The 25,751-nt window shown below is 51.7% G+C and overlaps 13 protein-coding genes across 13 annotated transcripts; 5 read left to right on the forward strand and 8 right to left on the reverse strand.

Moving 5' to 3' along the window:
* Nucleotides 1–52: 52 nt before the first annotated feature.
* N7515_002587 (putative disulfide isomerase) lies at nt 53–2,373 on the reverse strand (the record flags this gene model as incomplete). Its single annotated transcript, XM_056663331.1, has 4 exons — nt 53–412; nt 467–1,960; nt 2,018–2,099; nt 2,147–2,373. The coding sequence occupies 4 exons, from the start codon at nt 2,371–2,373 to the stop codon at nt 53–55; spliced, it is 2,163 nt and encodes a 720-aa protein (XP_056525444.1).
* Nucleotides 2,374–2,805: 432 nt separating this feature from the next.
* On the forward strand, nt 2,806–3,648 carry N7515_002588 (complex I NDUFA5 subunit family protein; the record flags this gene model as incomplete). Its single annotated transcript, XM_056663332.1, has 3 exons — nt 2,806–3,356; nt 3,427–3,531; nt 3,585–3,648. The coding sequence occupies 3 exons, from the start codon at nt 2,806–2,808 to the stop codon at nt 3,646–3,648; spliced, it is 720 nt and encodes a 239-aa protein (XP_056525445.1).
* Nucleotides 3,649–5,757: 2,109 nt separating this feature from the next.
* N7515_002589 (coatomer subunit beta') lies at nt 5,758–8,730 on the forward strand (the record flags this gene model as incomplete). Its single annotated transcript, XM_056663333.1, has 6 exons — nt 5,758–5,775; nt 5,899–5,961; nt 6,013–6,034; nt 6,098–6,129; nt 6,185–7,453; nt 7,507–8,730. 6 exons carry the CDS (start codon nt 5,758–5,760, stop codon nt 8,728–8,730), a joined length of 2,628 nt encoding a protein of 875 aa, XP_056525446.1.
* A 920-nt stretch (nt 8,731–9,650) lies between these two features.
* N7515_002590 (serine/threonine-protein kinase) lies at nt 9,651–11,914 on the reverse strand (the record flags this gene model as incomplete). Its single annotated transcript, XM_056663334.1, has 6 exons — nt 9,651–9,848; nt 9,906–10,270; nt 10,326–10,741; nt 10,801–11,575; nt 11,639–11,794; nt 11,893–11,914. 6 exons carry the CDS (start codon nt 11,912–11,914, stop codon nt 9,651–9,653), a joined length of 1,932 nt encoding a protein of 643 aa, XP_056525447.1.
* A 674-nt stretch (nt 11,915–12,588) lies between these two features.
* On the forward strand, nt 12,589–14,277 carry adaB (chromatin-binding transcription regulator ADA2; the record flags this gene model as incomplete). The annotated part of the gene is made up of 3 exons (XM_056663335.1): nt 12,589–12,681; nt 12,764–14,152; nt 14,209–14,277. 3 exons carry the CDS (start codon nt 12,589–12,591, stop codon nt 14,275–14,277), a joined length of 1,551 nt encoding a protein of 516 aa, XP_056525448.1.
* A 470-nt stretch (nt 14,278–14,747) lies between these two features.
* N7515_002592 (enoyl-CoA hydratase/isomerase family protein) lies at nt 14,748–15,675 on the forward strand (the record flags this gene model as incomplete). The annotated part of the gene is made up of 2 exons (XM_056663336.1): nt 14,748–14,976; nt 15,047–15,675. 2 exons carry the CDS (start codon nt 14,748–14,750, stop codon nt 15,673–15,675), a joined length of 858 nt encoding a protein of 285 aa, XP_056525449.1.
* A 257-nt stretch (nt 15,676–15,932) lies between these two features.
* N7515_002593 (mannitol-1-phosphate 5-dehydrogenase) lies at nt 15,933–17,099 on the reverse strand (the record flags this gene model as incomplete). The annotated part of the gene is made up of 1 exon (XM_056663337.1): nt 15,933–17,099. The coding sequence occupies one exon, from the start codon at nt 17,097–17,099 to the stop codon at nt 15,933–15,935; it is 1,167 nt and encodes a 388-aa protein (XP_056525450.1).
* A 1,556-nt stretch (nt 17,100–18,655) lies between these two features.
* N7515_002594 (SUR7/PalI family protein) lies at nt 18,656–19,626 on the reverse strand (the record flags this gene model as incomplete). Its single annotated transcript, XM_056663338.1, has 3 exons — nt 18,656–18,901; nt 19,035–19,436; nt 19,507–19,626. The coding sequence occupies 3 exons, from the start codon at nt 19,624–19,626 to the stop codon at nt 18,656–18,658; spliced, it is 768 nt and encodes a 255-aa protein (XP_056525451.1).
* Nucleotides 19,627–20,936: 1,310 nt separating this feature from the next.
* Nucleotides 20,937–21,835, reverse strand: N7515_002595 (uncharacterized protein; the record flags this gene model as incomplete). Its single annotated transcript, XM_056663339.1, has 3 exons — nt 20,937–20,942; nt 21,001–21,738; nt 21,794–21,835. 3 exons carry the CDS (start codon nt 21,833–21,835, stop codon nt 20,937–20,939), a joined length of 786 nt encoding a protein of 261 aa, XP_056525452.1.
* A 750-nt stretch (nt 21,836–22,585) lies between these two features.
* N7515_002596 (uncharacterized protein) lies at nt 22,586–22,891 on the forward strand (the record flags this gene model as incomplete). The annotated part of the gene is made up of 1 exon (XM_056663340.1): nt 22,586–22,891. The coding sequence occupies one exon, from the start codon at nt 22,586–22,588 to the stop codon at nt 22,889–22,891; it is 306 nt and encodes a 101-aa protein (XP_056525453.1).
* A 562-nt stretch (nt 22,892–23,453) lies between these two features.
* N7515_002597 (uncharacterized protein) lies at nt 23,454–23,871 on the reverse strand (the record flags this gene model as incomplete). Its single annotated transcript, XM_056663341.1, has 2 exons — nt 23,454–23,504; nt 23,551–23,871. The coding sequence occupies 2 exons, from the start codon at nt 23,869–23,871 to the stop codon at nt 23,454–23,456; spliced, it is 372 nt and encodes a 123-aa protein (XP_056525454.1).
* A 67-nt stretch (nt 23,872–23,938) lies between these two features.
* On the reverse strand, nt 23,939–24,265 carry N7515_002598 (uncharacterized protein; the record flags this gene model as incomplete). Its single annotated transcript, XM_056663342.1, has 2 exons — nt 23,939–24,117; nt 24,181–24,265. 2 exons carry the CDS (start codon nt 24,263–24,265, stop codon nt 23,939–23,941), a joined length of 264 nt encoding a protein of 87 aa, XP_056525455.1.
* Nucleotides 24,266–24,559: 294 nt separating this feature from the next.
* Nucleotides 24,560–24,841, reverse strand: N7515_002599 (uncharacterized protein; the record flags this gene model as incomplete). The annotated part of the gene is made up of 1 exon (XM_056663343.1): nt 24,560–24,841. The coding sequence occupies one exon, from the start codon at nt 24,839–24,841 to the stop codon at nt 24,560–24,562; it is 282 nt and encodes a 93-aa protein (XP_056525456.1).
* Between the last annotated feature and the right edge of the window lie 910 nt (nt 24,842–25,751).

Raw genomic sequence — 25,751 nt, forward strand, 5'->3', positions numbered from 1 at the left:
AAAGATTATGAGAAACCGCATAGCCAAACACCCTAAATGTACATTTGTCTCATTAGTCGACTTTGTCGGTGGAGTTTCCATTCAGGAAGCCCTCCTTGCCATCTAGGTGGAAGAAGCCACCATTGTTGCCGGGGTTTCCAATGATGCCACCGCGTGCAATACCACGGCGAAGACGTCCACGTCCGAAGATGGTGGCCACAGCAACCACGGCGCCCAAGATTATGAAGAAGAGTATGGGATGGCTACCGAGGAGGGTTCGTGCGAAGAAAAAGATGCTCTCGAAGGTGCCAATGGTAGACTTGGGTGAGAGTTTCGAGGGGGAGGAGATTACGAGCGGAATAGTCTCCAGGATTGAGGTCCGCGAGGCCATAATGGGAGCTCCGCTTGAAGCAGTATCCCAATAGCGGCGGTTCTAGAAAGAAGGTTAGCTCGAGTGCTTGCGGTAAGCTATGAGGGAAAAACTTACATCTTGATCATTGATGATCACGCGGTCACCACTTTCTACATCGATACCGTAGGTGGTACGCAGCCAGCGCTCCCAGAAGTCGCCATCAACCCAGGCAAATGCGACTTGCTTCTTGTCGTCTTCGCGGATCGTGATGCGCATGTTTTTCGCGGCCCGTAGCGCACGTTGGTCATCGCGGTCGTCGGCCTCTTCGATGCGCAATTGCTTGGCATCACGAAGCTCAGCTCGCTCAAGTCGGAACAGCTGGACTTGCTTGTCCATCCATTCCAACGCGGCTTCCTTCAGTTCGCGCCTAGACTGCTTGAAATCGTCGCTACGACGGCGGCTGAGGAGTCCCAAAACCACAAACTTGCCATCCATAATTTCTTTGGCATTGGACGCGGTGAGCTCGGGTACGATGGGCAGCCACACGGTTTGCATCCAGGACAGGATTTGGCGGAAATCCCTCATGTCTTTTGGCGCAAGCGCATTGTAGTAGTTGGGACGTCCATCACGGACGACGAGAAGACGAGGCCAGGTGGAAATCTTGAACCGTTCGGAAAGGACAGCACTGTCAGACTTAACAATACGCGCATGACCCACAAGACTGAGGGTAAGGCGGTTCATTGCCTCGAAGTCTTCAGAGGTCGTCGCATGATCATAGAGATACAAGAACAGAACATCCTCCGTCTGTTCCAACTCCTTGAATGTAGTGGCGTCCACATCCTGAATGCTGGAGCCCACACCAATGGCCTTGTTGGTATAAGAAACCAGGTCTCCCAGGCCCCGAAGGCCAGTGTACTCAACTCTCTCGCCGCCGCGGAAAAAGTAGATCGTTGGATAGGCATTCACGCGGGCATCTTCGCACAGTCGCTTCTCGAGTTCGCAGTTAACCTCGCCAACATTGAGTTTGTCCTTCATCTCCTTGGCCATTGAATTCCAGTTCGGGGCAAGGGCCTGGCAGTGGCCGCACCACGGAACGTAGAACTTGATGATCCACGGATCATGGGTAGTCGTTACAAGGCCTTGGAAACTTTCCGCAGTGAGTGGGATGGAGACACCCTGGGGATTAGCAGGCCGCCCTTGGAGCTTGGCCTTGACAGACTCAGCGCTGACGCCCTCCAATTCTGCGGTCTCGATGCTCTGTTTCTCGACAGCCGTCTTCGCGCCAGGCTTGACCACTTCGGGCTTAGCAATCATTTCCATGTTCTTCACACCGGCCTTTGGGATCACAACGCCTTGAGGAGGTCGGGATCCAGGCTTGATGGACTCAAGCTTGGCTTCGATCATGTCGGCAATGTCGGACATCTTCTTGGCACCAGCGGGAGGCTCGTTTTGAACACCCATATCATAGAATGCCCAAGCGGGGTAATAACTGACGCCCATCTTCGCACAAAAGTCGCTGAAGGCCTGGCAGTTCATCGACGCGAAATGGATGTTGTAGTAGCTGGTAAAGGACTGTTGCGCCTGGACCTCATCGGGCTTTGTCGTGGCTTGGATAAAAGGATTGGATGTCTATCATTCATCAGAGTCAAGGTCACATTGGTTCTGAAGGGCAGGATAATTACTCACGTAATAGTACTCATATAGGGTCTGGTACATCGGAGCCGCCGTTCGGCAATGCGGACAAGAAGGGGAGTAATGTTTGACCATCCTACAATTGTTAGAAGCGTCATGACTTGCTGCAGAAGGAGACCTCACCAATAGCCATTTTTGGTCACTTCCTCGAAATTGTCCGGGGTCAGCTGCGTCAATGGAGGCACCTCGACACCGTTGAATATTGAGGGTGTTTCGGGGTCCACTCCTCGGTCCCACCTCTTGACGAGACTATTTCCTGATTCCTGATCCGAAATAGCATCTGAAGGCGTACCCAAAGCAGGCGCTGCCAACAGCGAGAGGAGGGACCATCGCAACCAGGAGGGTCTCATTTTGTTGGAAGGTAGGCGTGAATAACTTAGCCAGTAATAGTAATATGAAGGAGAGTATAGGTATTATCAGAAAGTCACAGCTGAGCGAAACGAAGGACTCTGGTCGAAGTAGGGAGAATCGCGAAATGTCACAGGTGGCACATTGGACGGGGGCGAAGACTGGCGACTTAGGCGGGCACTGCTCGACACGTCGCAGGAGGAAAACAGCACTTAGCGACTATAGCGCCCGTAGCTGAGAGCAATATAGAACTGCACACAGCCCAAAAAGAAATTCTCAGATGTGAGGCTTTGTTGGTATCGAAAAAAGGTGAGTTGCCTTTCCCCTTGCCGTTTGGGTGGTGTGGAACATCAGGTTAATCCGCTCCGTTCCGACCTCGACACTTCAACTCCCTGGACAAAGAACGAGTCCAATACACATCAATCCCATCCACAATGCGCTCTACACTCCGGCTACTGGCCAATGTCAAGCCCCGGTACCTGGAGCCTTTCGCTCCCACCGGATTGACGGGCCTTTTCACCCACCCCAGCCCTCGCCCTACTTTAATCTACCTCTACTCCACCACTCTGCAAAAGCTGCAAGCGTTCCCCGAAACCTCCGCCTACCGCCAATCTGTTGAAGCTTTGACCCGCCACCGTCTCCAGATTGTCGAATCGCAAAAGCCCGCCGGTTTCGATACTTGGTTGGAGCGTGTGAAGAAGACCGTGGGATCCGAACCCGAGCGCTTCGCCAAACTCCAGCGCACCGATGGCACTTACTCCCACGCCGCTGCCCAACAGAAGGATGGAAGTGACAATGCTCGCGGTGAAGAGTGGGACGGCGAAGGCCTGTCAGCTACAACTGAGGGTCCCGCTCGTACCCCGCAAGAAGAAGCGGAATGGACCAAAATCATGAACGAGGCCAGTGAGACAACTGAACAGGCTGAGCATGATTTCTACCACCAAGATATGAAATGGGAGAGCGAGCCTGCTCTTGATGCCGACCAGTACGTGTGCCTGGCCTGATGATATTTTTCGAGGCGACTTTGGGCAATATGATTCTAACCTTCTGCACAGGATCTCTCACGTTGAACAGCAGATCGGCGCTGGCCTTATTGAAGAGGTCATCCAAGTGGCAGAGGCAGAGCTCAAGCTTGTAGATGAGTTGGCTAAGTACAAGGTGTAAGTGGAATCCCGAAGCTCTGGATATAAACCTACCACTGACACTTTTATAGTTGGGAGAGCCTCGAGGAGAAGCCCCAGCCCGGCCAATGGACTTATTTCGAGCGTGGCAACTAAACAGCAGTTCCGGAATGTCTGCGAGGTCTAATTTCTGTAACTACTAGATGTCTTCTTTCTTTGAATACATTATTTCGAGGGATCAATAATCGTGCATGAGAACCCGTCGTAGGGGCTAATAGATCATAATCTGTGCATTTCAGCACTGAAACAATGTGTATATGTATATGAAATTATCATATTCACGCAACAATAGTATTAAACAGGCAATTAAGTACATGTATGTCTCCCTCTGCGCGGGCAAATTGTATTATATTATTATCTTACTACTGACTAGGCCGATCGCTCCTGTGCGAGCTCTTAGCTTTTGGTAAGCCCCGAATGTAACTTGAGAGGGTTGAGCATCGGGTCTAGGTCGTAGTCATCTGTTGCTTCCCCACTGTGGCTTCGTCTCTCTCTCGCGTCGTCGAGTTTCCATCTTCTCCTGGACTTCCACTCCCGTAGCGTCGGGTCGTCTACGTTCACGTCTGTCCACCGCGCCCAGCAATGAGTTACTCCAGATACAGATGACATATCTCCTTCACAAGCACCCAACCCGGCGCGGTGGACAGACGTGAACGTAATGACCCGACGCTCAACCCTCTCAAGTTACATTCGGGGCTTACCAAAGCTACCTAAGAGCTCGCTCCTCACCCAAGCACGCACAGGAGCGATCGGGTTAAATGCGTTCCTTCATCGCAGACGAGTCCCAGATGTCGAATCTCCGCTCTGTCAAGAGGGCTGCGCCCCGGAAACGTTTGCACACCTCACGCTCCGCTGCCCACGATACACACCAGAAAGAGAAGGCCTAGCTGGCCTGGATCTTCCTGACGGACACTCCCTAAGGGCAGCGCTCTCCCGGGATGGCTCCGCCCAGCGACTGGCAACTTGGTTCTTCAACCTGGAACGACTGAGTGAGAACAGGCTCGCAAGAGAGCTAGAAGACGGCAACACGTGGCCACACGAGACCCACACAGGGGGGACACCGAGAAGGAGACGAAGGGACGTAGCTCTATAGCTAGCCAGCTGCTCGGAGGGTCCCTACTGCTAAGATAGGGGAAGGAGGAGGGAAAAAAAAACATTTTTTTTAGTGACATGCACTAAGACTTGTCACCAAGCTGGACGGACGAGGCCTAGCACCATTGGATTGAGGCTAACGATGGGAGTTGCGGGCGAAGGCGCGCGCCCCGTACGATGTACATAAAAAGCTGGATTCGAACCGAGGAGGGACTGCTTGCCCACAGGGGCGAGGAGGCCAGCCGCCTATTCAGTAGTAAGAATAATAATAATAGTCTGGGCCGTGAGCAAGGCCTTGACGGGACCCCGAGGGTTGCCGCCCTTTGGTGTGAGTGAGTGCCACGTGCTGGCACCGTACGCCACAAGAACCTGACCTTCACGGTGGGTCAATTCACCGGATTTGTACATCTGTCGGTCAGTAACGCGCGAAAGATCTTGTTGGACGACTTGATCTTATGCGCGTCACTGACCAACAGATGCACAAAGCCGGTGAACTGACCCACCGTGAAGGTCAGGTTCTTGTAGCACAATTTGTCTGCGCCCATCCCGCCAATATAGCCAGGGATAGTGGTGTTATAATGGATGCTCAATGCAGGGTAAGCGCGAGGGATTGAGTCTCTAGCTTGACGCGCACCCTCTTGACGTGGTCTTTGAAAGAGAGCTTCCGATCGAGATTCTCCGGCAAAACCTGGTGGGTGTTCGTATCTCTGAGGCGAAGGTGATTTACACTAAGGTTATCCGAAGTGTGACGGCGTACGGTGCCAGCCCTGGCGCTCACCCGGCTCTCCGGCAAAACCTGGGGTGTTCGTGTCTCTAAGGCGAGGGAGAATCTGGGAGATGCGGGCAAATTGTAGGATAGCGGATGGAGCGAGGGGAAGGCGGTGAGCCAAGGCGGGAATCCCTTGTGGACACATACATTGCTGTCCCTGAATAAAGCGCGCTCCCCATAGCTCCTCTCCATCTCAATCATTTCCTGACTCCTCCTATTAATACCTTGTTTCGAGGATTGCACCTCCCTACCATTGGGCTGTCTGAGCGGCTCGCGGAATCCCCTATCGCTGTTACAGGCTCAACGCCGCATCACACAAACACTCGTCTCATCCCCCACACAATATGCGGCTAGACGTCAAGGTACGCAATTATAGACGATGCGAGGCTGTCGTGTTGCTCCGAGTTCATTCCGGCAGATGAGAAAATATGGCCTCACAGGTGCACATGTCACAATGGAGGGATTGCTGACGACAAATGTTACAGAGGCAGCTGTTTGCCCGCTCCGAGCGGGTAAAGGGGATTGATTTCCACCCTACAGAGCCCTGGGTAAGCTTCTATAACCCACTCAAGAGCTTTTCCCGTACTAACCATTGTTAGATTTTGACAACCTTGTACAGCGGTATGTCGAGACACAGAGGGATGGTCTGCGAGATGTCAATGCGCTAATCACTTGCCGGTCTAGGTCATGTCTATATCTGGTCATATGAAACGCAGGTACGACAGACACATTCCACGCCTCATGCCCTCTTCTAAACGATCTATTCTCTAGTCAATCATCAAAACATTCGAACTCACCGATGTCCCCGTCCGGGCGGGTCGATTCATTGCGCGGAAGAACTGGATTGTCTGTGGTTCAGATGACTTCCAACTTCGTGTTTACAACTACAACACATCCGAAAAGATCACGTCCTTTGAAGCACACCCGGATTATATCCGTTCTATCGCCGTCCACCCCACCCAGCCGTTTGTGCTCACAGCCTCCGATGACATGACAATTAAGCTTTGGGACTGGGAGAAGAACTGGAAGTGCGTACAAATATTTGAGGGCCACAGCCACTATGTCATGGGAATGTCGATCAACCCAAAGGACACCAACACTTTCGCTTCCGCATGTCTGGACCGGACCGTGAAGATCTGGAACCTGGGCTCTCCCCACGCCAACTTCACACTCGAAGCCCACGAGACGAAAGGTGTCAATCATGTCGACTACTACCCACATGCGGATAAGCCGTACCTCCTCACCACTTCCGATGATAAGACTGTCAAGATCTGGGATTACACTACCAAGGCACTCATTGCAACCCTCGAAGGCCACACAAGCAATGTCTCTTTCGCCTGCTATCACCCCGAATTGCCCGTCATTATCTCGGGATCTGAGGATGGAACTATCAAGATTTGGCACGCAAACACCTACCGCCTGGAACAGTCATTAAGTTACGGATTAGAACGAGCATGGTGTGTTTCCTACCAACGAGGCAGACAGGGAATTGCGATGGGTTTCGACGATGGTGCCGTGGTGGTGAAGATGGGCCGAGAAGAGCCTGCTGTCTCCATGGATGGGTCAGGTAAGCTTATCTGGGCCAGACACAGTGAGGTTGTGTCCTCAGTGATCAAGGGTGGTGATGCTACTGTTAAGGACGGCGAGCCTCTCTCGCTACCGACAAAAGATCTGGGACAATGCGAGGTGTACCCGCAGACTTTGTCGCACTCACCCAATGGACGTTTCGTCTCCGTCTGCGGTGATGGTGAATACATCATCTACACTGCATTGGCGTGGAGAAACAAGGCCTTTGGACAAGCTCTTGATTTTGCTTGGGGTTCGAAAGAGAACAGCAATGACTACGCTATCCGCGAGTCATCGACCAGTGTCAAGATCTTCAAGAACTTCAAGGAGCAGAGCGCTGGTCTTGATGTTGGATTCCAAGCCGAGGGCCTGTCCGATGGTGTTCTTCTGGGTGTGAAGGGCCAAGGTGGCATTGGCTTCTTTGATTGGGAGACTGGCAGCCTCGTTCGAAGAATCGAAGCTGACCCTAAATCCGTAAGTCTTCTGCGTTGCAGGAATGGTTTGAGAATGCTCACTGACGTGCACAGGTCTACTGGTCCGAATCCGGTGAACTGGTCACCCTTGCCTGTGAGGATGATTTCTACGTCCTGCGCTACTCTCGCGAGGACTACATCAACGGATTGAACGCCGGCGAAGCCGACGAGGATGGAGTCGAGGCGGCTGTTGAATTGGTTGCTACGATTAACGAGACCGTCCGGACTGGACAGTGGGTTGGAGATTGCTTCATTTACACGAACTCTACAAACCGGTTGAACTACCTCGTCGGAGATCAAACCTACACAATCTCTCACTTCGACCAACCGATGTATGTCCTCGGCTACCTACCCCGGGACGGTCGTATCTACCTTGCCGACAAGGACGTCAACGCCGTCTCCTTCGGCCTTTCTCTCAGCATGGTCGAGTACCAAACAGTGGTGCTGCGTGGGGATCTGGAAATGGCAGCCGAGCTGCTGAAGGATGTGCCACAGGATCAGATGAACAAGGTCGCACGCTTCCTCGAAGGCCAAGGGTACAAAGAGATGGCACTGGAAGTCGCCACTGACCCCGAGCACCGCTTCGAGCTGGCCCTCGCATTGGGCGACCTTGAAACCGCACTTACAATTGCCCGCGAGGCCAATGTAGAACACAAGTGGAAGATCGTCGGCGACGCCGCCCTGGCCGGCTGGAACCTGGCTTTGGCCCAGGAGTGCTTCACCAACGCCAAAGACGTCGGTTCCCTGCTTCTCCTGCACACCGCCACCGGCAACCGTGAGGGTATCAAAGCCCTGGCCGCCCAGGCCTCGGAATCAGGCCTTCACAACGTCGCTTTCTCCACTCTGTGGTCCCTGGGAGATATCGATGGCTGCATCGCTCTTCTCATCCAGACTAACCGTATGGCCGAGGCAGTCCTCTTCGCGCAAACCTATAAACCCTCAAGCGCCCCCAAGCTCGTCGTTCAATGGAAGGAGTCCTTGGAGAAATCCGGCAAGACCAAGGTCGCCCGACTTATCGGTGTCCCGCCTGGTGCTCCCGACGTCGACTCCACCGATGACGATCTTTTCCCCGAGTGGGACGAGTACATCCGTCTAGAGAAAGAGGGAATCGTCCCCGAGCCTGCTCCCGAATCTCTGATTGATGTCAGTGATGTCAATGATGTCGCAGCGGACGGAGAGGCACCTGAAACCGTCAATGGCGCAGCTGAGTCCGATGGGGAGACGGAGGAAGCCGACCAGGCAGCAGTGGATGAGGCCGATGGTGCCGAAGCCGAGTGAACAAAAAGCAGAGTTTTTCATTTTGGTGACATCCCCGGAGAGTTAGGTTGATCGTTTGCTGGCTGACGAGTCAGTTGATAATCTTGATTGCGAGCGGCGTCTTAACGTGTGTCCGACTTCTGTTTTCTTATTTTGTAATTCCATGTGTGTCTGGAGCATGACACATGTCTAGATATAAGCAATATGTTTCCTCTATTCCAGGCTTTGATTTACTAGATTCTGTACATGTATACTAGTTATCCTATGTGCGAACTACGGGAGTACTTGGAGCCGGTTAGAAGCTTGACTGTGTACTAGGTTGGCTGCTTACATGTTTTTTATTTTGTTCCATTGAACCAGTTATCGTATACATTGATCGTACTCTACCTATACCTAGGTATTACACCATTTAGTTCCAGCTTTAAATAGACTAGATACCTGGATGTGGACAGTTCGCATTTGATAAAGAGGATCATTTCATTCGGACATTCATTCCGACCATTCCCGCAGTCGACTACATGTTTATGGACAAATCCTGTTGTCATGGTCCATTGTTTATCGAGATACAAAGATGACCGCTGAAGGAAAAGCACCGCAAGAACCAAGAAATAGAAAAAGGAACCTGCCTGGGAGAACGAACAGTTGGCATTGAAGATACCCCCGAACAAGACAAGAAAATCAAACCAAAGCGCTCACTCAACAGACACATGAAACGAGAACAATGTCTCGAAGATCGAGAGCGTCTTCCGATCAATGCCACAGACTCCTTTCTGATGGGGGATAAAAAAGCACAATGTGACGGACAACCAAAGGAGAAAGACGAAGAGACCAGGACATTGGTGAGATGTCGGCGAGAGACATACACACAAAACTGGTCTGATGTCATCCTATTCTCTGGCGTTGCATAGATTTTCAATCTAAATTGACGGTGCGAGGAGAATCTACTCCGGAATGCTACCGAAGGAGGGGTCTTTGATGCTGCCGCCTGCATCGCCGAGGCCAGCCACGGGTCGGTTGTAGGACCATCCAGCGAACTGTTGCTGCATGGTCTGTGACAGAACGGGACCATCCACATAAGAGTCCTGGGGTGCTTCATTGGTGAACTCGGTATCGAAGTTTCCGGTATCGCTGGCATCAACCTGCATCGAGTCAATCTCAGGTGGGTCCCAATGACACAAGGGGTCGAGTGTACATACCACATTTGGTCGGAAGCTGGGCTCATACTTCCTCTGTAGAAGTTTGCGCCAGTCGATATTGGCAAAGAAGTGGTGGGACTTGATCTCCGCGGCGCCATTGGCACCCAGTCGGCGCACGGGATCACGGTCCAGCAGGCGCGTGAGAAGATCCCGGGCAGCAGGTGGGACAATGTCGCTGCTTGGGAAAGTCAGAGGCTCTTGCAAGATCTTGCGATACATTTCGTTGGTATTTTCATCGTAGAATGGAGGCAAGCCTGTCAACATCTCGTAGAGCAGGACACCAAGCGTCCACCAATCCACGGTCTTGGTGTAGCCATTGCCAAGAAGTAGTTCTGGAGCCAGATATTCAGGAGTTCCGCAGAAAGCTATGTTTGGTCAGTTATGTTCGGTGTATCGTGAGAAGATGTGGGGGAGTCTTACTGTTAGTGCGGTCCTCATCCTTCATGTCCAGCTTGCAAAGACCGAAATCGCAAAGAGCGATGTGCCCAGTGTAGTCGAGAAGAATGTTCTCTGGTTTCAAATCTCGGTAAATGACCTTGAAGCCGTGCAGACATTCAAGAGCGCACAGCAACTCTGCAGTGTAGAAACGAGCTCTGTTGATATCGAACCGCTGTTCCCTTTGCAGATGATGGAACAGCTCTCCACCGTTCACAAACGCCAACACGAAGTACAACTTCTCGGGTGACTGGAATGAGAACTTCAAAGGAACGATGAACGGGTTGTTGATCTGTGCGAGCACTGATCGCTCGGCAAGTGTGTGTGTGACTTCCGATCGCGAGATGATATGGGCCTTGCGGATCGTCTTCAGGGCGTAGATTCGACCAGTATCCTTCTTCCTGTATTTTCGCCACATGTCAGCGATTGAAACATAACAAATGAACGTGAATCCTCTTACATGACCTGCATGACTTTGCCGAAACTGCCCTTGCCAACCACCTTAAGCAAATCGAAGTCCTCTAGCTTGAGGCTTTTTTGCTTGTTCTCCACATACGAGATACCGATCTTGATCGAGCCAACACCAAATTGGAGGTCCAGCCACTCAGTACCCTGCTGGCCAAGCTGGCGCCCCTGCTCATCATGAGCCGCAGCGGCCTTCTGATTATCCTTTTTGCTGAGTTTTGGATCGTCCACATAAGGCTGTGCCTCTTCAAAGCGAGGGTTGACCTTGCATGCGCCCAAAAAGATATCCTCGCTCCGTCCGGCACCAGGCCGGGCTGCGGGGTTGCGCAGATACAGCTGCACATTCAATTCGGTCTTTCGGGACACATCGAACTTGAACGCCGTGTTATCACCAGCCCACAAGGGGCACTCCGGAGTGCCAGAAACAGCATCGACAAAGACCTGGTTCTTTTCAAAATCGAGGAGGGCGTAAGGGAGGTACTTGGTGGAATAGCGACCGTGGATAGTGGGGGCGGCGTTGATTCCCCCACTTGTGGATTGCGGGCGGCCAGACTGCACATAGGAACCCGACTGGTTTTGAGTGGAATGTGAAGAAGAAGAGGTGCTCGGGCGTAGAGAAGATGGTGCGTAGGAGTTATTTTGGAAATGCGAATTGAAGATCTGCTGGAAATGGGGCGACAACGAAAAATTGCGCCCTTCGTGGAGAGTCACAATGAGGATTCCTGGGTTCACAGGAGCCACTGGAGGGGAGACAAGAGACTCGGAAGCCGCTATTATAGAGATAAGACGATTAATCTCTGGGAAGATACCCAGGCACAGGGAAGAAGACATACCGATCCCGTTTGTTGACGGGGTGGCGGAAGCCACAGGCGGCTGAGAGGTCACTGGTGTGGGAGTCTCATCACCGTTCTGATCAGCCCTGATCGTTGAAGTGGATGACGATCGGCCAAAGGATGAGGTCAGGGGGGCCAAGTGCGTCTCCTTCAGCTCTGAGATACGAATCGTTAACGATTGCCCATGGATTCTGCAATGCAGAGAGGGGTAAGTTGAGGGGGAGGAGAGGGAGACCAACTGCCAGTAAACATACTTTTAGTGAGCTTCCAAGACATAGTGGCGGTTGTTGTGAGGAGGATGAAGAAGAGATCAAAGTCCAAGATGCCGCAATGCGTGTGGTGTGCAGGGTGCTAGAACCCAATAAACATGCGAAAGGCCCCCAAATAAAAACCTGGAGAGCCACACAAGAACACAAGACACACACGCAAAAGGAGAGGAAGTCGAAGGCACAACCACCACTATTGTTTTTGAATTCGTATGGAAGCACAACTAAGGATAAGAAAGAGTCGAGAACTCAACTGAGAATGAGAGAGGGGAAGTTCCCCTGTAAATTAAATACTTAGATTACAGTAGATGACTGGTAGTACTGCACGTGATTGGTCCTACCAGTAACATGATGGTATTGAAATTAATCAGCCTCAGCCACGGCTCCGCCACAAGGGTTGACGACCATCAACTTCCCCACGCAGGAGACCAACGACTGCATCAAGGGACAGCGGACTCCACAGAACAACTTGATATCCGTTATTCAACTTAGATTGCCTCATCATTTCACATCCCTATCCCCTTGAAGATTCGGAATACTTTTCCGCTCCGAGGCGGAGACCACCTACCCCGGAGATCTCATCTCAACTGTCATCTGCGACGAAACCATCATCCGAACGTCTGAGTGTGGTCGGTCTCCTGATATAATACCTGACAGACCGGAAATGAAAGAGGCCGAGGTTCAATGGGTGTGATACGCAAGAAGACCGCCTCACGCGGCACCGAGGCAGGCACGAAGTTCCACTGCGATGTCTGCTCCATTGACGTTACGTCAACGGTAAGTGCCAAGGCGACCGGGTTATGAATACCTAAGGGTGTTCCTTATCGGTTTAGAGGCTGACGCGACTCCCATCGTATAGGTTCGAATCTCGTGTGCGCATCCTGCTTGCCCCGAATATGACCTCTGTGTCCCCTGCTTCTCAGCTGGAAAGGACTCCAAGAATCACGACCCCGCCACACATCCCTTCCAAGTAATTGAACAGAATTCCGTCCCTATCTTCCAGGAGGACTGGGGTGCTGATGAAGAATTGTTATTGCTGGAAGGTGCGGAGATCTATGGGCTGGGTTCCTGGGCAGACATCGCAGACCATATCGGCGGCTACCGCAGCAAGGATGAAGTGCGCGATCACTACATCGACACATACGTGAACAGCGTCAATTTTCCGCTGGCGGCTCGCGCTGATCCCGATGATCGAGAACTGCAAGACGCGATATCCAAAGAGGAGTTCCAATCACGCAAGAAGCGACGCATTGAAGAGCGCAAGGAGGCAGCCAAGGCAGCGCCTCCAACAACACCAAAACAGAAGCCCACTGCCAGTGTACCGGCATGCCATGAAGTGCAGGGCTACATGCCCGGGCGACTAGAGTTTGAGACCGAGTTCTTGAATGATGCCGAAGAAGCAGTGCAGCATATGGCCTTTGAGCCCGGGGCTGGACTCAACGAGAACGGCGAGCCAGATGCAGAGACTGAGCTCAAGATGACCGTCGTCGACATTTACAATGCCCGCCTCACAGCGCGAACAGAGCGCAAGAAGATCCTCTTCGAGCACAATCTCCTCGACTACCGAAAGAATACCGCCATAGACAAGAAGCGATCGAAGGAAGAGCGCGAGTTGTTGAACAAAGCAAAGCCATTGGCACGGATGATGAACTGCAAAGACTTCGAAGAACTCAACAAGGGACTGGAGTACGAGCACAACCTCCGTCTAGCCATCTCACAACTTCAAGAGTGGCGTCAGATGGGCATCGGCGACTTGAAGGCAGGTGAGAAATACGAGCAAGATAAGCAACTACGCATGCAACGAATGCTACCTCAAGGTTCATTCGATCGCTTCGCCAGCAGCCGTCCCAAACAGGCTCAGCTGTCCGAGACCCCGGCGGCGGCAATTCAGCTGACAACACCCGAACTGCCATTACGCCTGCAAAAGGCCGCCAACCCACACGCAGCGGATGATGCCGAAGAAACATTCAACGACTTCGATCGTGCCTTCGCTGTGGACGGAGACGCGCCTCCCCCGCAGCCCGCAAAGACGAAATATGTGGTGCCACCGCTGAGCGGGATGGCGCCGTGGAAGCTGAATAATGAAACCGCTGCTGACTTGCATCTTCTGATGAAGGAAGAGGTAGAGATATGCAACGTTTTGCGTCTGATGCCGAAGCCTTACCTGGTTGTGAAAGAGACACTGTTGAAGGAAGCAATGAAGCAGGGCGGCAGCCTGAAGAAGAAAGATGCACGAACAATTTGCAAGGTATGTTTCGTTGTACTCGATACCTCTTCTACGCGGGTCTTTACTAACTGACCTAGATCGAGGGCACCAAAATCAGCCGCATCTACGATTTCATGGTCCACAGCGGCTGGATCAACAAGGCATAGCACACCGAATCCGTGCACCGAACTCACGATTATTTGCTGCAATCTCTTCTGAGCTTAGTGATATCCAATCTTTTTCGTGATTTTGCGGGCGTTTACAACGGCGCTAATAGGGACTTGGGGTGGAATTGTGGTCAGATTCTGGCCTGTCAACATAAGTAGCTGGTAGAATGATTATATTCCTTGCTATGCACACAGCTATACAATATAATCCCTAGTCCGTAACGCAGAGTCGAGTATCATCAACACCTAACCTAGCATTCAAAAGAAAAGACAGATGATATAATCCCCCCACCCTTCGAAGGTTCGGCCCTCGGCATCCCCTCTTCTCCGCATCTCCAAACTAAAGATGTACAGCCGATCATCACACCTTAAGATAACCCCTTTAAATTAAGAACACAGTGCTGCTTTCCTTTCTCCTCCTCATCCCAATAGCCCAACAACCTATCAATTTATCAACAAAATAATCCAGAATGTCCTTCAAAACCCAACCACCGTCCCCAGCAACCGCCATCCTCACCTTCCCATCCCCGCACGTCCTCCTGGTGACCCTAAACCGTCCCCGCGATCTAAACTGCATAAACGGACAAGGCCACGCAGATCTACACGCAGTCTGGGAATGGCTAGACGAAGAGCCGAGTCTACGAGTCGGCATCTTGACTGGGAAGGGAAGGGCATTTTGTGCCGGTGCTGATTTGAAAGGTGAGCCAAAGCCAACCCCCTCCTTTGTCCCCCCCCCTCCCCCCAATTATATCCCGCTAAACAAGCGCAGAATGGAACAACCGCACCTCCGACTCAAATTCCTCCACCTCCTCGACACCACAGCCGCCAAGCGGCTTCGGTGGTCTATCCCGTCGCAAAGGCCGGAAACCAGTTATCTGCGCGGTAAACGGGCTCTGTCTTGGGGGTGGTACGGAAATGATCGTGAATGCAGATATAGTGATTGCGTCTTCGCGGGCACTGTTTGCGTTGCCGGAGGTGAAGCGGGGGGTTGTTGCGTTGGCGGGTGCGTTGCCGCGACTTGTGCGGACGATTGGGAAGCAGAGGGCTATGGAGATGGCGTTGACGGGACGGATGGTTGGTGCTGAGGAGGCTGAGAGATGGGGACTTGTTAATTTTGTTGTTGGGGTTGGTGAGAAGGATTCGGAGGAGGTTGTGGGGGAGGCTGTTGTGAGTAGGGCTTTGCGGGTGGCGGAGGAGATTGCGGGGAATAGTCCTGATTCGGTGCTTGTCAGTCGGGAGGGGATTAAGCTGGGTTGGGAGGGGATTGGGGCTGAGGAGGCTTCGGCCATGTTGAGTGAGACTTGGGTTCGGAGGTTGTATGAAGGGGAGAATATTAAGGAGGGGCTTAGGGCTTTCGTGGAGAAGAGGAAGCCTGCTTGGGTTAGCAGTAAGTTGTGAGTTATTTGTAAGAACAGACGATTGCGTTTGTGAAAATGATTTGATTGTTCGCTATCATACTACAGTCGTAAAGTCATCTAAGAAAAGTGAACCCATTGCTCCGTCGCTCCCGGTACCTGGTATTTCCTGGTATTCGCCATAATCATGCAAGTTGGAGTTCAAAGTCAAATCAAATGCGTGGTTGCCCAGCCTCTCTGCGAAGTGATGTTAATTGCTGTTGTTTCGGATGTTGTGAGGCCGGCGGAGGGGATCGGTGCCTACTTTGCTTCGGATTGTACGCCGTCAACGACCTTGACCACGTGGGGGAAGAGAGGGTGGTCTCGGTCCAAGCCGGTTAATTGGACGGTTGCGTCGGCAGGCGAGTTCTCCTTGAGAACCTTGGCCAATTCCACGCTCTCATCGTCACCTTCCACATTCTGGAATCGCAGAGCCATCTCGACAGAGCCCAACAGGGACTCGAACTTTCCTCCACGCTCGGCCAGCTGCGCAGCAGGGCCGATGAACCGTTCCTTGCGGGAGAGTTTGCGCATCGGGGCACGACCCACGCGCTCCACGCTGTCCTCGAGATAGTGGTTGGAGATACGGGCGATAATGGTTTCGACGTACTCCTGCTGCTCAGCAGCGCTGATTTCGTGCTTGTCGACGATGAGGGAGGCAGTCTCCTGGAGAACTGCACGAACAATGTCGCGGATGCGAGAGTCATGAAGAGCCTCAGCGATGGTTTTCTTGCCGGCATTGTAGCCATAGTAGGCTGCAGTGGCGTGGCCGGTGTTGACGGTGAATAGCTTGCGCTCAATGTAGGGCTCGAGGTTGCTGACCCAGTGGATGGCTGGGATGTCGGGGTGTCCGTGTTCGCCGAAAGGCGTCGACTCCACGGCCCACTCATAGAACTTCTCGATGCGGACGTTGAGACCGCTGTCAGCAGCCTGGGCGGGCACAATACGGTCGATTGCGGAGTTGGCAAATCGGGCCCGGTCTGGCATAGACTCCAGACGATCTTGGGCAGTGTTCTCCTTGATGAATCCGTGCAGGGTGTCAGTGGCGCCGATGGCGTTCTCACAAGCAATGACGGCTAAAGGTGTGGGGCCCTTTCGGGCATCGATGCCCTTGGCAATGACAGGGGCAATGAACTTGAGGATGTTAGGACCCACGGCGCAAGTCACGACGTCGGCAGTTGAGATCTCCTTGATGACATCGGCCTCATGGGTCTTGGAGTTGATGGCACGGTAGTTGGTGATGGTCTTTGTTGACTCTCCCTCGTCACTGACTTCGGTGACCTGGTAAGACTTGGTGGTCTGCAGGGAATTGATGATGCTGTCCATGACATCGACGAAGACAACCTCGAAGCCAGCCGCGTGGAGGAACTCAGCCACAAAGCCACGGCCGATGTTGCCACCGCCAAAGTGAATAGCTTTCTTCTCCATGATGAGATGAATGTGTTTTAGTTCAATGAAAAAGGGAGGGAGAAGATGTAGATGGGAAGTAGGAGTAAGAGAGAAGGAGGAATGTTGTGAAGTGAAGAAGAGGAAGGGTATATGAAGTAGTTTATAGTTTTCCAATTCAGGAGGGGAAAGAGCAGCTATTTAACAAAAAGAGGAAAGAGCAACTATTTAACAAAAGGGGAAAGTATCAAAATTGACCAGGGAAAGGGCGACCCAGGACTCAGGAGTATGACGATGACTTCATACATATTGGGCTGGCGGGACTGGCCTCCGCCCTGTTTGGAACCTTGGGATCACGATAATGTGTCATCCAATAAGAACATCATGAACATTACGCGTACACAGTTCCTGAGTTATTTGTTGATTTGTTTATTAACACGAAATAGTTACTATCTCTCTCTATGCCCTTGGAATTAAATGTGAATAAATATTCATTTCATGTTCATACATACAACATGCCAATATATGGGTTACACTTCTGATTCTCCCCGCTTTGTGTCCGTGCGACCCTCATACTTCGGTAGAATCAAGGCATCCGCACTAATCCCGATCTAGTAACTGTATACTTCTCCCGTGCCATTTAATTTGCTCATTCACAATAGGGCCTGAACCACTCACCGGTAAATAAACCGCCGAATCACCGGGAAGACCCGTCCAACGTCGTCACTTCGTCACTTCGTCACTTTGTCTTGTCCTCCGTTCCGCGCTTTGACGGAGAAGACAAAACCCCTTGGCATTCTAGGCTGTCGGAGCAAATCAGCCGATGGACCGGGAAACCCAGGCCGGAGTACAGTGGTCCCCGTCTAACTATCCTATTACTGACCTGATTCACCTGAAAAGTATCACTGTATCATGCGGCATTATTTCGGATATACTCGAGTCGTTGGGTTAGTACGGAGTATTCTCACGAATATTCTATCTGATTCTGATACCCGTAGGACCCACGTTGGGACTCTTTAGTGAGTCTTTACCCTCGATCCACCATATAAATTCTCCACATAGGGTGACGTCGGATGAGCGGTTGGCACTATTGACCCAGTTTTACCCACGTTTAGTCGGACATCGGCCCAGCCGAGGTTTGTTGATATGTTCGAATCACATCCATTATATTCCGTGGAGCCTCTTTCACGGTAACAGTACGCAGATAAACAGATAGGCTTAGTGGCTGCACTGCCACGGACACTCCCTAGCCCCCTAATTTTGGGGGGAAAGCCTAACTCTTAGTTCTCCTGGCCATTGGCTGCATCTCCACCCTGAACCCTCAGATATCCCGCAAAAGCCGCGGCCGCATTAGCAACTGGACAATGTCGCCTTGAAACCATTTGCGCATCGTTAGTTCAAATAAACATGAGGTTTTTATTGGTTGCTAATCATCTCACGGTAGTATCGTGTGCTTCATACAGAATAAAATCGCTCTATGTAAGGGGTAGTATGGGTAAGAACTATTTGCGAGTTTTCCCGACCTCCGCCCCCGGCCGGGCCTGCCATCTCCGACTGGCCAGTACCTCCTCTCTTTTTGTTTTCGTGATGTTTGGACACTACCCCTCTATGTCCTTTGCGATGGCTGCAGATGGCGATGCAGCCTGCCGAACGAAGACGTTCACAAAGCTAGCAGCACTGCCGACAAGTAATAGCCCCGTAGCGGCCCAAGTCATCCCGAGGAACTGCCCTCCATAGCTCGCCGAGACATTCGACCCTTTCCCATGGGCGTTGATAAGAGCGACAAACTCAAAAGCGATGACGGTGGCGATAATGGACGCAATGCTGACGGTAAAGAATCCAAGCTAAAACAATTCCATAGTCAGCCTCTGTGGTATTGTGGGGAAATGCAACTGCACTGCACAGACCGCAGAGAGTTTATGTAGAACCAGTTCATGACCAGCTGCCACTGCTCATGTCATGTACGGGGTCACTCACCGTTAAGAATCCAAATTCAAATAGGCCTTGTCCGTTACGCGGGGCCAGACTCGTCCATACTTGTACGAGGAGTGCAGCGCCCATCGCACCAATCCCCATACAATACAGCACGGCCATGGCTCGGCTGGTTGTGCTGAAGGCGTGGAAGTCATCGCTGATCACGCGCGGCCACTCCAGTTCCGGGCCGTGAGTGCTGCTCGCCTTCGGCCAGGCTTGCATCGGATCGAATGAGAACAGGATCGTGCGGTTCGAGCACGAGGTCACGTTGCGCGTGACTCCGGCGCTTGGGTCGGTTGTTCCCAGTGTTCCCTGACAATAGGACATGAGGTGGACGGAATAGAAATCGTGGGAGAGGGTGTCGGTGCTACCGGCGATGCCAGTGCTGCCTGAGGGGGTGTAAAGCTAAATGGATACACCGGTCAGCTTCGGTCTGTGTCTCGTCTAGTGATGCCGTTATAGGCAAAGAGCTTACCGTCAGGAGATCTGCGTCATCTAGGAGGTTTCTTTGCGTTCCTGCAAAGAGGCATAGGAGGGTGAGTATAAACGCGATGAAACCCGCCACCGTCGGGAAGAGCCTCTTGAAATCCAGCATGATGATTATGGAAGTGCGTATACTGCAGTTAGCAAACGGTATAACCACCGGTGGGCTGCAGATGATATAAGCTCGACGTTCTGTCAGAGATCTTCAGAATCTGTGATTCTTGCACCCTTCGCGATCCTTATATACCATGCTGGCGATTGGGTCGGTCGGGAGCTAGAGTTCTTTCTCACGATGTCTGCATTCCAAACGTGGGCTGTCGGAAGGGCGAGATTTCGCGGGAACGCTCCGGTACATAGTATATCGATCAAGTTTCGGTTCCTGAAGGAATGTATGGAGCGCACATGATCTTGCGGAAAGCCTCCAGTGCATTGCGGATGTTAGTAGCCCAGTTACGATGGTTAGGCTGGTAGAAGGGAATGGGTGTGGAGGCCCTGCCCGCTTCAGGAATGTTGAAGAATGTTGCCAGCCACTGCATGTCTCGCTCGGAAGGGCAGATTTTATCGATAGGGTCTGGAGTTAGTGAAATCACTCAAATCAGTGAGAGAAGTATGCTACATATCAATAGGCTGGGGTGAATTTGATCTCAAGGGGGTCAAGGGTGATGTACTGCGTTCATATAGTACGTGCATCGACTCCAACCCCGGATTGACGTCAGCGACAGGGGTCTTGACCACGTTCTTTATCTCGCGGTTTTTCCCGATTGCCTTTCAAGTTGTACTGTGACACTCCCTAGGCCCTAGGGCCTTGTCCCTCAATACCCCCTCGTTTCTCATTGCTGTTAGCGACCCATATCATAAGGGGGTCAAGATGCAGTTCGACGCGTTTTTGGAGATTCCGCGGTTTCTCGTACACCAACGCGAATATTGAAAATCGAGCGATGTCTTCCAACTGCGCCTTTCTGAGCCGAATCTGTTGATACCAGAAATACATATAGGATAATAGGTCTACGAAATTGGGGAAGAAATATGTCCTTTTAATATCCACTGGAGTCCCCTCGTCGAAATGATTGTGTGCCCTAACCATTCCGCCGAAACGTCCGTGAAATGCATTGACTAATGCTAATGTATAGGAGCCACTCCTGATCCCCAAAATCAACTTTATCGCGCCACTGTTGACTCCATACCTGCTGAACACCATGCCAGACAGATATCAAAAAGGCTTCGTGGAACCTCTAGATGGAATATGGATCGAAGAAGCCCTCCTGCGGCGATATACTGGCCAATACAAAGCTTCTCAGTGATGGCAGAGATATGCTCTGTGGGATCACGAATCGTTTGATGTCGAACAATCTGGTTGTAAGGGAGATTGTCCCATGACACAATGAGAATCTTCTTGCGAGTCGCTCGGAAATTTTGTTTCATTCATCTCTGGACACTTCTTAAGAAGTCAGCCAGAGCAAGTTATTGTCTAATGATTGAGACTTACCTGTCCTAGGTCTGCGAGTTTCTTCCGTCGGTCCATGATAGTCTTGTAAGCTGTAATTATCCCCAGGCCAGACAGGAGGCTAATCACGCGTCGCTTGACCCCGTTTGCATGTAAGTACAGGCCGAGCAGCGTTGGGAAGTTGTTGCTTTTCCGCGGTGCAAAGGCAAACGCGAGCATTGAACAGATCATCAAGATGCTGCCTGGATAGACTGTAGCCGTATCACGAGAGCCTCTTGGTGGTGTCATGATGCCGACCAGGAGACTCCATAGCTCTGGAGCTTTAGACTGAGCTCGCGTAGCCAATGCAGGAACAACATCCACATGTTCAGGATCAGTATACAATTCAAAATCGCCCAGTACGTCAAGGCCTTTAAGCTCAGATTGTAGCCGAGAAGCTTGTTCGGACAGGCCAATGGTATAGATGTCCTTGGAAACACTAGCTAACTGACTGACAACTTCCGGTTGCCCGTATATTGCTTGCGACAGCAGTCTTGCGCGCCGTTTTTCCGAACTGCCGTACGGTATCTCCGGTGGAGCATGCACCATATGGTAGATAAGATCCTTCATAGACCACCTGTGATGTTCCCGAAGGTCTGATAGAACCATATCAACTCTCTCGCGCGGAGTGAGGCTCTTTATGTAGCGCGTTGCGGATTGTTCATTTCGTGGAGTGGACGCGTCTCGTCCGGCGAGGGCGACATTCGGACACGTTTTCGCGACATGGTCTGGGGTTTTCCACTATAAGCCATTCTTAATTTAACACATGAGTCATGAGTATATGAAATATGCTTACCTCGATGATAATGTCATAGTTCGAGAAAATGTCGACAGGCATGTACAGCGGGGGTTCGCGGCTCAGACAACAAACTGAGCAACCCGGGTTAGTGTGGCAGAATTCAGCCTCGCCATTGGCTGCGGTCTGAGGCAATGCCGCCTTATCACGATTCACGACTCCTGTTACTAGTACTAGGGCTATGTAGTTGCCAGTTGCGACGCGTCGCCTTACTACTTACGGGCGAAATGGTCGCGTGGCAGAATTATTTCCCTCTGATTGGTTGTTCGTAGTTGCAGTCTTTCCGCCTGTCTATTGCGGATAGTTTGCCCTTTCCGGTCCCACCCTTACCCTACCGCTTTCCCCCGAACACTTCGTCCAGCCCCTGGAAAGTCAACCTATCCTCTTTCCACGTTCTACAATTCTACGGTCTGCACCTTTCTACACCTTCGCAATGACCGACGATCCTACGATCCAGAATTGCCGGATCGGTCGATGCATCATCCGAAAGATCTCCAGTCTGGATAGGGCTTCCAGGAGGCCCAACTTGAGAGTGCTGACCGGCAATGAAGCGAGATCTGGGGTCGCTTGATCCAAAGCTGGGAGGTTGGTATCCAGAATAATAACCAATATTGTCGAAAATCGGGAGATTATCAAGGTCGTCAAAAGCTGGGCAGAGCTTGGTAGGTCTTGCACATCAGGTTTCCAAGACCGGAAAGGCTCCAGGCGATACGTAGCATATTGTGCGCAACAGGAAGTTCCTATCCTACAGGGTAAGACAGAGAACCCCCTTAGCTTTTGTTCCAGGTAAACATGGGGAACCAGGCATTATCACGGGGATTGATTTCTGGTGTCCGATATCTCATCATCGACGAAAAGTCCATGATTGGCCTGCAGATGCTCTATTGGATCGATCGTCGTTGTCAGCAGATCTTCCTGGATCGGCGTGAGGAACCCTTCGCTGGCTTGAACATCATCCTCGCTGGTGACTTCTTCCAGCTTCCTCCGGTTCCCCGGAAAGCGCTTTTCACCCCCGCTAAGCAGCCGTTTAATTGTTTAATTGTCGAGGAATTGTATGCAGAACGGAACGCCTCGCTCTCTGGGCCGGAGTTCTGCTGACGCACAACTGTATCAAGCTCTACTGTGGTGGCAGTGTCGTCATACTTATACCGCGCATGCAGCTCCTCGACACTTAAACGGCTGCTTATCGGAGTGAATAGTGGTTTCTGGGTAACCGGAGGAAGCTGGAAGAAGTGACTGCCGAAGAAGGGACTGTGGAAAGAGGGCCTGCGGCAATGACGGACTGCGGAAAGGAGCGACTGTGGAAGGACGTATCTGGTGCAACTACCTAGGTATGTTGTGCAATAAAGTCCATCGAAGAAAGTATCTACCGCGTAGATATATTCGCCTACTATCTACATGGGTCTGTTCGCTATTTAGCATTCGGGATCACCCTGCGTTTAGGCTCGAAGGTGGGTTCGCCCGGGTCTCCCCGTCTTTGTCCCTGCGGATTAATGATTGGTCGCTTTACCAAGCCATGCTTGCTAAAATATGCTCGATTGGGATACGTAGGCGAAGCTGAGCGTCGCAGTTAAATCCCAAGGCCTTTGGGCGCCGGGAGACCCTGTATCTTCAGCACGAAAAGATTCAGTCAGCGACTCAGCACCCAATGTGGCCCGATTCAGCATTCCTGCCGAAAATCCCCCACAGCAACGTGCAATATCTCGACGGACTTCATCCATTGAAGTGTACTTGCCATTCCAGCAGCCAGAAATGACAGACCCGAAGGCCAGAGTCTCAACAGGCGGGAACTTCTGCTGTGGGAACAATCCCTCAACAACTGTCACTAGCTTTCCCATTTCCAGAGTCCTTTCCAGCTCGTTGTAGGGGACGCGCCCTGTTTCAAGCTCAACAAAGCATCGAACCAAAAGCAAATATATCTGTGCAGATGCTGATTTCAATGCCAGGCCGGAGGCTACACCACTCGTAGCCGACAAGGGGGCTCCACCGTCGATACCGGAGCCAGCGAAGTCAATAAACTTGACGTGATTGGCATTATCATGGATGATTTCGTGGCAACCAGGTACCAACATCTGCATGAACAATGCCTTAGGTTGCTATGAATATATACCAGACCATCCGCAGCTTCCAGCGCCCACTGCAGCTTCATTCCCCAACCCGAGGAATGGCAGACTCGCTGACATCCCGGAGCATGCTCCGAAGACAAGTTCCACGTTCCAGTAGGAGACCTTTCTCGGTCACCTCACAAGATGCAATGCGCTCATGGTACCCAAGCCGCTCGTAACAGCGGATTTCAATGCTGTAAGTTTGACGTTCGAAATCCCCTATGTGGGACGGATGTTGGTGACGTTATTTTTTGTCAACAGCAAGGATTACTGAGGCCGTACCGGCCGCAATGATGGAATCGGCTCGGCTCAAGCTCGGGCTGGAATATGCATTCGTTTTGATTAGATCTATGAGAACGCCTTCCATATATACGGAAACACCACGATTATGGGTTATATAGCACAACCATACATGTCACTCCTCAGGTCGTCCCTCCATGGTAAAGGGAAAGAAAGCCAGGAACAAACTAAGAAACATAATCCAACACCCCTTTAACCACGCTGTCGAGATCGAAATCGTCTGGATGTATCATCCAATTGTAAGCCACGATGTTAATCAAGCGTTCATGTGTATCATTGAATTGAACCCAAACATGGCCTGTGTTTGGCGGATGTGCCATGAAAGGCAGCTTGCAGTCCCCTAACATCTTTCAGCCACAGTCTACACGAGGTTTCCCCGGCGATCCACTAGTGCTCGAGCGGCTGTTTCCGTGTCGGCGATATCCGTGATGAATCTCTGTGTAGCCATATGTTTCAAGAGCCCGCCCACTCGTTGCATCTGGGCTTCTTGCCAGGCAATAGTAGCGATGACCTGGTCTTCAAGATCTGGAGGCCCACGGCCCTCGAGGGCGACCTCACAGGCAGTTGGCAGGGTTGAAACCCAGTGCGAACTCTGCAGTGGTCCAAGGTCTTCCAGGTAGTTCGCTATGACTATGGCATCCATGTCTGTCTCCGCGCCATTTCCCACCGGGCTATCATCCGCTAACGCCTGTGTTGGCTCTCACTCTGAGCTTGCCAAACCACGAAGTTTTCTCCAAAAGCGACGGGTGGAGATCCGCGGCTGCAAGACAGACTCATGACGATCTTGCTCGGAAGCCACATTCATGATTGCGGTTGCAATCTTTGGATTCAAGATCATACATATTACCCGGTGGCGCCAGAGTTCATGGGCACAAAGCCAAATTCACCCGCTCCTGTCCCCCGGCACCGGAAGCACATTCCAACAATCCACTCGTCCACTCGTTAGGGGTCAACAAGTCACGACCCTCCTCCCCCCAACTCAAGACGAAGTGAGAAATATTCTGTGAAAGAAGAGCACGGGCAGACGATATCACTAGCGGCGTGGAGGTCTATTGGTTGAGCTCAACAAGCATCATCTCGTCAACTATGCGGCTCCGATCCTGAGAGATTCGCCCCTCGGGAATAAGTCGGGATAGGAGGTTGTCAGCTCCTCCACGAATGCGGCTCCGAATAGAGAGCACCGGTTCCGGCCAGATTCCGATTTATATGCATAGGACTTCTCGCCGATTGTGCTTGCTGTCTCCATGAGCATGCCTGGCCTGAAACATTTCTGATCCAGTCCATGATGTGTGATTTAAGGCCATGGGCCTCCAGTCGATAGAATGATCTTGTAGCCTCCTGACTGTTACAAGTCAATTGAAAAGAGGTCAATTCGGTACCCAGGACGGAAGTATCGTAGCTGAGGAAAGACAGAAGCAAAGATCCAAGGGCGTGGGTACGCGTTCTGATAAGCCGGCGTCATATGGGGTAAAGGTTAAGAAGACCCCGTCCCTACCCTGAGACAGACTCAGGAAATGGTGATTAAAGAGGTTTTATGTGTGAATGGGCAGAGT

Source organism: Penicillium bovifimosum, assembly GCF_028826915.1.
Source record: "Penicillium bovifimosum strain IBT 22155 chromosome Unknown utg000002l_segment0_segment0, whole genome shotgun sequence".
Classification (NCBI taxonomy): domain Eukaryota; kingdom Fungi; phylum Ascomycota; class Eurotiomycetes; order Eurotiales; family Aspergillaceae; genus Penicillium; species Penicillium bovifimosum.